Genomic DNA, 8,583 nt, shown 5'->3' on the forward strand with positions numbered 1-8,583 from the left:
GCACAATTTTGGCTCACTGCAACCTCTGCCTCCCAGATTCAAGCAATTCTTGTGTTTCAGCCTCCCGAGTAACTGGTATTACAGGTGTGCGCCACCATGTCTGGCTGATTTTTGTATTTTTAGTAGAGACGGGGTTTCACCAGGTTGGCCAGGCTAGTCTCAAACTGCTCAAGCAGTCCACCTGCCTTGGCCTCCCAAAGTGCTGGGATTACAGGCATGAGCCACTGCACCCGGCTGAGAGAATAAATTTCTGTTGGTTTAAGCCACTCAATTTGGGGATAACTTAATGGCAGCCCTGGCAAACTAATACATACTAAAGATACACACTAAATACTAAACTGGGCCATATAGTCCAGTTTTCCTGAGACTCCCAGGCAAGTGCTCTTTTTCTTTGCTTGGTATCCTACCTCACTTTCTGTCTGGTAAAATTACACTCATTCTTTTAGATGCCACTGAAATAGCACCTCTTCAGCACAGCCTTCACTAAACTACCCCTCTCTCCATCTTGGTAAATTTAGTTACTTCCTCTTCTGTGCTCACATACTTTGTAATATCTCTACATTTATGCTATAGGACTTGTTACACTATATTGTGTTACTTGTTTATGTCTTCCCCACTTTTTTGTGAGCATCTGGAAACATGAGGATGTCTTATTGGTCTATTTTCAGAACATAAGCACAGTGCCTGGCACATATTAAAGACTTAATAAATGTTTGCTGAATAAATAGTTTCTGTAAGCGGCTTCTCCAATCAGCTCTGTGTTTTGCGGGAAGGTAAAACTGGCAACAGCTTGAAGAATGGATTAGAGAGCAGAGGACCTTTTGAAAGGGAGGCCAGTTGGTGGAGTCTAGAAAGAATCATGACTAGAGCTAATGAAAGACTGATTTAGCAGAGTGGCTGTGGTAATGGAAAGGAGGAAACTGTTGGGAGAAACACCACAGAAGCAGAGTGGGTTATATTCTCCGGGTGAGAGAGGAGGAGAAATTGAAGCTGATTCTGAGGTTTCAAGTCTGGGTGACTGAGAGGGTGACGATACCATCGACTGAGGTGGGGAAGGCAGGAAGAGAAGCAGAGTTGGGGGAAGATGGGAAGCTTGAAACTAGTATTGTTGTTCCTCCATTTCTAGAATCTTTTTCTATTATAAGTCACACTTCCTCACCAGTCTCAACAGGGACCCAGCTCAGGCAGCAGCTAAGGGTGGGTATTCTGGTTTGGATTAGATCAGAGGAAAGACAGCTGTATATGTGCCCACAGGAGCCAAGACGGTATTTTCCATCCTCCCGAAACAGTAGAGCTTTGACAGAGATTTAAGGGTGACCGAGTCAAGGAAGAGGCATGGCATAGGATGGTGATGTCGGGGGTGGGGTTCAGAACTTCCATTATAGAAGGTAGTGATTTAGAGGAGAAGGTGGTTGAGAATGGTGCTAGTGGTAGTGAACAGATCCTTCCCAGGATCTAGGTGGACTGAGGATTTTTGAGTCTGTGACACTATTGTATATCCAGCCTTAGTTTATGTTTACCACCTTACAGCAGCACCTAATCTCTGAGAGGACTTGGCCTTTGTCACACAGCACACATTTGCCACACCCTCTGTAAAGCCCTGGTTTATAAGGTTCTTTCCACCGGAAGCTATGACAGAGGAAATGTGTGGGTGGGGAGGGGTGGTGGGTGAGGGACCCAGGTTCCTGACACAGACAAACTACACCCAGGGAATGAAGAGCAAGCGCCATGTTGAAGCCATCATTACCATTCAGATCCCTCTTAGTCCTGCAGCTGCCCCTGCTGGGAGTGGCGCTGAACACGACAATTCTGACGCCCAATGGGAATGAAGACGCCACAACTGGTGGGAAATCTGGGACTGGAGGGGGCTGGTGAGAAGGGTGGCTGTGGGAAGGGGCTGTACAGAAATCTGGAACCTGCCACTGGCCATTACAATCATGTGGGCAGAATTGAAAAGTAGAGTGGGAAGGGGAAGGGGGAGGGTTCCCTGCCTCATGCTACTTCTTTCTTTTTTGTTTGTTTGTTTCTTTCTTTTGAGGCAGGGTCTCGCTATGTTGCCCAGGCTGGTCTCAAACTCCTGGCCTCTAGTGATCCTCCTGCCTCAGCCTTTCAAAGCACCAGGATTACAGACATTAGCCACCATGCTCAGCCTCTTCCTTCTGACCATCATTTCTTCTCTTTCCCTCCCTGCCTTCATTTTCTTCCCAATCTAGATTTCTTCCTGACCTCTATGCCCACTGACTCCCTCAGTGTTTCCACTCTGCCCCTCCCAGAGGTTCAGTGTTTTGTGTTCAATGTCGAGTACATGAATTGCACTTGGAACAGCAGCTCTGAGCCCCAGCCTACCAACCTCACTCTGCATTATTGGTATGAGAAGGGAAGACGGGGAGGGGAAGAACAAGAGGTGGGTTGGATCAGAGACCAAGAAAGAGGGTAGCAAGTCTCCCAGGTGCCCCACTGTTTTCTCCTGGGGTAAGTCATAAGTTGGTTGAGGGGAGATGAGGCTAGGCTCTGGATAGCTGCAGTACCCAGATTGGCCCCACTGTTCCTCTTCCTTCCAACCTTTCTCCTCTAGGTACAAGAATTCGGATAATGATAAAGTCCAGAAGTGCAGCCACTATCTATTCTCTGAAGAAATCACTTCCGGCTGTCAGTTGCAAAAAAAGGAGATCCACCTCTACCAAACATTTGTTGTTCAGCTCCAGGACCCACGGGAACCCAGGAGACAGGCCACACAGATGCTAAAACTGCAGAATCTGGGTAATTTGGAAAGAAAGGGTCAAGAGACCAGGGATACTGTGGGACATTGGAGTCTACGGAGTAGTGTTATTTTATCATAAGGGTAGATGGGCAGAACAAAGGAGGTAGGGGATCAGGATGGGAAGGGAGGAGGAGGTATTAGGGGTACTACCTTCAGGATCCTGACTTGTCTAGGCCAGGGGAATGACCACATACACACACATATCTCCAGTGATCCCCTGGGCTCCGGAGAACCTAACACTTCGCAAACTGAGTGAATCCCAGCTAGAACTGAACTGGAACAACAGATTCTTGAACCACTGTTTGGAGCACTTGGTGCAGTACCGGACTGACTGGGACCACAGCTGGACTGTGAGTGAGTAGGGACATGAATGTAGCAGCTAAGGCCAAGCAAGTGGGGCTAAAGGATTCAACCAGACAGATAGGAGGACCTAATATCAAGCTCCTGTTCTCTGCCTCCCAGCTTCTCTGCTCACCCCCTACCCTCCCTCCTCCAACTCCTTTCCCTGTAATCCCCAGTGAGTTTTCTTTTTTTCTTTTCTTTTCTTTTTTTTTTTGAGACGGCCTCACTCTGTTGCCCAGGCTTGAGTGTAGTGGGGCGATCTTGGGCCGACTGCAACCTCTGTCTCCCGGGTTCAAGTGATTCTCCTGCTTCAGCCTCCCGAGTAGCTGGGAGCATGCACAACCATGCCTAACTAATTTTTGTATTTTTACTAAAGACAGTGTTTTGCCATGTTGGCCAGGCTGGTCTTGAACTCCTGACCTCAGGTGATCTGCCCACCTTGGCCTCCCAAAGTGATGGGATTACAGGCGTGAGCCACCATGCCTGACACCAGTGAGTTTTCATTAGGGATTCCCTACCCATACTCTTCCTGATACCAGATAAACAAGTAAATAAAAGGAGGCCATTAAGGGGATCCAGAGGGGAGGCATTAGATTCAAGTCAGTGAAGGGAGCAATGTGGCTTGAGTACTCAGGAGAGAGAAACTGGGAAGTAGCAGAGATGACACTGGTGGGTGTTCAGGGGTATGTTTTAATTCTCTCTTCTCTCATAGACACCTACTTTCCCTCATCCTCTTTTTCCTCAAGGAACAATCAGTGGATTATAGACATAAGTTCTCCCTGCCTAGTGTGGATGGGCAGAAACGCTACACGTTTCGTGTTCGGAGCCGGTTTAACCCACTCTGTGGAAGTGCTCAGCATTGGAGTGAATGGAGCCACCCAATCCACTGGGGGAGCAATACTTCAAAAGGTAAAATGGGCCCACAAGACCCCAATCCATAAGCCCAACACCCCAGCCTTTCTAACACCACTGTGTTTTGCTCCTCTCCCCATCACTAAAGCCCCCAAACTTGGTGCCCCATCTCCCTACACTGTCCAACCCCAACCTCTAAAAATCAAGGTTTTTCTTTTTCTTTTTTTTTTTTTGAGACGGAGTCTCGCTCTGTCGCCCAGCCTGGAGTGCAGTGGCCAGATCTCAGCTCACTGCAAGCTCCGCCTCCCGGGTTTATGCCATTCTCCTGCCTCAGCCTCCTCCTGCCTCAGCCTCCCGAGTAGCTGGGACTACAGGCGCCCGCCACCTCGCCCGGCTAGTTTTTTGTATTTTTTAGTAGAGACGGGGTTTCACCGTGTTAGCCAGGATGGTCTCGATCTCCTGACCTCGTGATCCGCCCGTCTCGGCCTCCCAAAGTGCTGGGATTACAGGCTTGAGCCACCGTGCCCGGCCGAAATCAAGGTTTTTCTGTGTAGGGTTGGGTTAGTGTGTTGTTAGAGGGTGTGGATTGAGAAGGAGGCTTAGGGGTACTCAAGGGGGCTATAGAGTGTATAGGATTTCCCTGAAGCATTCCTAGAGAGCCTGCAAAGTGAAGATGGCTTTGGAACCAGCTGGATCTAGGCTCTGCCACATACTACTACCTCTTTGGCCTTGGGTACATCACTAAACTCTTGGATTCTGTTTCCTGAGATATAAGATGGAGATAATTGTTCCTGCCTCACAGGAGCTGTTGTGAGGATTAAACAGAGAGTACGTCTTCAGCGCAGTGCCTGGCACCAGTGCCTGGCATGTAGTAGGCGCACAACAAATATAAGGTCCACTTTGCTTTTCTTTTTTCTGTAGAGAATCCTTTCCTGTTTGCATTGGAAGCCGTGGTTATCTCCGTTGGCTCCATGGGATTGATTATCAGCCTTCTCTGTGTGTATTTCTGGCTGGAACGGTGAGATTTGGAGAAGCCCAGAAAAATAAGGGGAACGGTAGCTGAGAATAGCAGAGGAGGGTTTTGCAGGGTCTTTAGGAGTAAAGGATGAGACAGTAAGAAATGAGAGATGAACCAAGAGAGTTTGGTGATAGAAGGAAGCCACAGGCACAGAGAACACACAATCACTTTATTTCATATGGGACAACTGGGAGAAGGGTGATAAAAAAGCTTTAACCTATGTGCTCCTGCTCCCTCTTTCTCCTCTGTCAGGACGATGCCCCGAATTCCCACCCTGAAGAACCTAGAGGATCTTGTTACTGAATACCACGGGAACTTTTCGGTGAGAACGCTGTCATAAGCATGCTGCAGTCTATCAACTGCCAACTGCCTGCCAGCAAGACAGACAGAGTGTGGGGGTAGGGGCAGAGAGGAGAGGGAAGGAGGCCCTGCACTAACTGTCAGGATGTGGCCGACCAAATGGGGGATGGACTATACAGAGAGAGACACACACAGAAGCGCAGATTATAGATTGAGTGAGGCAGATGGAAACTGGTATTGGGGGCCCAGGAGTCTGTGTATCCCTTCTGTAATCAATTACAGTGGTTGCGGACATCATGAGTACTCCTTTGGCACAGAGCTCGGTATTTTACTTCCTGCCCCTAATTGACCCCTGACCTGGACATATCTGTCTCTAGGCCTGGAGTGGTGTGTCTAAGGGACTGGCTGAGAGTCTGCAGCCAGACTACAGTGAACGACTCTGCCTCGTCAGTGAGATTCCCCCAAAAGGAGGGGCCCTCGGGGAGGGGCCTGGGCCCTCCCCATGTAACCAACATAGCCCCTACTGGGCCCCCCCATGTTACACCCTGAAGCCTGAAACCTGAACCCCAATCCTCTGACAGAAGAACCCCAGGGTCCTGTAGCCCTAAGCGGTACTAACTTTCCTTCATTCAACCCATCCGCGTCTCATACTCGCCTCACCCCATTGTGGCTGATTTGGAATTTTGTGCCCCCATGTAGGCGCCTCTTCATTTGGCATTCCCCACTTGAGAATTACCCTTTTGCCCTGTACATGTTTTCATCTCCCTTAGTCTGGCCCTTCCTTTTCACAGGATTCTTCCTCCCTCCCTGTTTCTCTCCCTTCCTCTTTCCATCTACCCTCCGATTGTTCCTGAACCGATGAGAAATAAAGTTTCTGTTGATAATCATCAAAAATGTCTGTCATGGGGGTGAGGAGTAGGGGAAACATGGGATACAAGGAGGGTGGGAGGGGAAAAAAAAGGAGTAGTACATTTATGCTGTGGAGGCAGGAGTATTACCAATTCGCTAGAAAAAGAGTACTGTTCTGGAAACTGACTTTTTTTCAGGTGCCCTGCACTCATTCTAGGGTTTAGTTTAGAGTTAGACTTAGAATGGGCTGGGCGTGGTGGCTCACGCCTGTAATCCCAGCACTTTGGGAGGCTGAGGCGGGTGGATCACAAGGTCAGGAGATCGAGATCAGCCTGGCCAACATGGTGAAACTCTGTCTCTACTAAAAATACAAAAATTAGCCGGGCATGGTGGTGCGCTCCTGTAATCCCAGCTACTCGGGAGGCTGAGGCGGGAGAATTGCTTGAATCCAGGAGGCGGAGGTTGCAGTGAGCTAAGACTGTGCCACTGCACTCCAGCCTGGACAACAGAGGGAGAATCCGTCTAAAAAAAAAAAAAAAAAAAAAAAAAAGAGTTAGACTTACTATGTTGCCCCCCCTTTCCAACTAATCTTTAACATACCCCACCCAAGTTTTTCTCTCCTTATCATTACTCCACTTTTTGGCCACACCTGCCACTTCTGACCTCATAATCCCTCAACTGCAGCCTCAGGCCCCACCCCTGGGGATACTGGTTATCCACAACTACCAACAGCTCTCTCCTGCCTGTCCAGCCTGGGCATCCTCAGCCTATGAAATCCATCTGCCTCTCCAGTCCACCAACCCTATAGGCCTATTTGCCCCACACAAGGCTTCTAGAACACCCTCCTTCTGCATGACTCATCAGGGCATTTTGTGAAGAGTGAGACGATCTTGAGGGCATGTTCATCTTCATCAAACATGGAGGTGAGGGGCAGCATAGAACTAGAGTCTGTGGATGGGGGTGGAGGGATCTGAGGGCAGTGGAGATCACAGAAACGGGCCCATGTGTCCTATCCTGTCTCTTCTCAGATAATCAGCAGTTTCTGGTCAATACCAACTGTGCTGTCGTCGTGTTGCTGCATTACATCCGCAGTAAAGTAAAGTTGCCTAAAACAAGTGAGGAGCTTGGGGAGGGGACTAATGGCCAAAGGTCAGAGGGAGTTGGGTCATCTCTAATCCCCAAGCCCTCCTCCTGGCAAGAAGGGAATTCCTCATATCCTTACAGCTTCCTCCAACCCATTCTGTATAGGATCACTGGCCCCTTTTGCTCCCACTGTCTTTCCTTAGCTGCCCCAATTACCCTGTGATCTCCCTCCAGGCACCATCGATTTGTGTGAACAAACGGGGAAAATGAAGATGCTTTTCCTGATGAAGCCCACCCATGCAGAGTATGCCAGCAAATACCTTACAGCTCGAAGCACCTACTACGTCTGTAAGGTGGAGCGTGGGCCACCAGGTAGAGGCTCAGGAATGTTCCCCAGAAATAGAACAATGCCTTCAAGATAGATTATGAACCTTATCTTTAAAACAAGGCATCCAAGGCTGGGCACAGTGGTTTATGCTTGTAATCTCAGCACTTTGAGAGGCCAAGGCGGGAGAATTGATAGAGGGCAGGAGTTTGAGACTAGCCTGGGCAGCATAACAAGACCCTGCCTCCAAAACCAAAACCAAAACCAAAAACAACCAAAACCAAATTAAAACAAAAAACAGAACACCCTCAAAAAACAGAACGCCCTCAACTAGATCCAAATTGACCATCTCTAGTCAGCCTAAGGAAGGGCACTACCTCTATAATAATAGGTTATCTGACACATACTCTCCCCTAGGCCCATACCTAAGGGGAAGAAGTAAGATCCACTAGCTTAAAGTAGTTTGTTTGTTTGTTTTGTTTTGTTTTTTGGAGACGGAGTTTCGCTCTTGTTGTCCAGTTGTTGAGGCTGGAGTGCAATGGGCGATCTCAGCTCATTGCAACCTCCGCCTCCCGGGTTCAAGCGATTCTCCTATGAGCCTCCCTAGTAGCTGGGACTACAGGCGCCCGCCACCAGATCCAACTAATTTTTTAGTAGAGACGGGGTTTCACCATGTTGGCCAAGCTGGTCTTGAACTCCTGACCTCAGTTGATCCACCCACCTCAGCCTCCCAAAGTGCTGGGATTACAGGCATGAGCCACTGTACCCGGCAAAATTTGAACTATTTCAAAGGAAAATATTTCCAAAACATTGTGCTGTGATCTTTAACATAGGATATCAAGCATAATTAAAGTTTTTTTCTTACTCAGAATAACCATTGTGAGTGTTCTTAAAATTAAAATCATAACAATAATTCTACAAGACAGGCATTTTAAAAATTATCCATTGAAAAACCCAGGCTGGGTCCAGTGACTCATGCCTGTAATCCCAGCACTTTGGGTGGCCAAGAAGGTCAGGAGTTCAAGACCAGCCTGGCCAATATGGTGAAACCCT

General features: G+C 48.4%; 2 protein-coding genes across 2 annotated transcripts; both read left to right on the plus strand.

Moving 5' to 3' along the window:
* The first annotated feature begins 1,641 nt into the window (after positions 1–1,641).
* On the plus strand, positions 1,642–6,167 carry IL2RG (interleukin 2 receptor subunit gamma). The gene is made up of 8 exons (XM_026450150.1): positions 1,642–1,843; positions 2,214–2,367; positions 2,576–2,760; positions 2,972–3,111; positions 3,850–4,012; positions 4,877–4,973; positions 5,226–5,295; positions 5,651–6,167. The coding sequence occupies exons 1-8, from the start codon at positions 1,729–1,731 to the stop codon at positions 5,834–5,836; spliced, it is 1,110 nt and encodes a 369-aa protein (XP_026305935.1). The 5' UTR covers positions 1,642–1,728; the 3' UTR covers positions 5,837–6,167.
* Positions 6,168–6,652: 485 nt separating this feature from the next.
* CUNHXorf65 (chromosome unknown CXorf65 homolog) lies at positions 6,653–8,101 on the plus strand. The gene is made up of 3 exons (XM_023200354.2): positions 6,653–7,045; positions 7,151–7,237; positions 7,440–8,101. The coding sequence occupies exons 1-3, from the start codon at positions 7,021–7,023 to the stop codon at positions 7,625–7,627; spliced, it is 300 nt and encodes a 99-aa protein (XP_023056122.1). The 5' UTR covers positions 6,653–7,020; the 3' UTR covers positions 7,628–8,101.
* The last annotated feature ends 482 nt before the right edge of the window (positions 8,102–8,583 follow it).

The sequence above is a fragment of the Piliocolobus tephrosceles genome, unplaced genomic scaffold, assembly GCF_002776525.5.
Source record: "Piliocolobus tephrosceles isolate RC106 unplaced genomic scaffold, ASM277652v3 unscaffolded_13949, whole genome shotgun sequence".
In the NCBI taxonomy this organism is placed as follows: Eukaryota; Metazoa; Chordata; class Mammalia; order Primates; family Cercopithecidae; genus Piliocolobus; species Piliocolobus tephrosceles.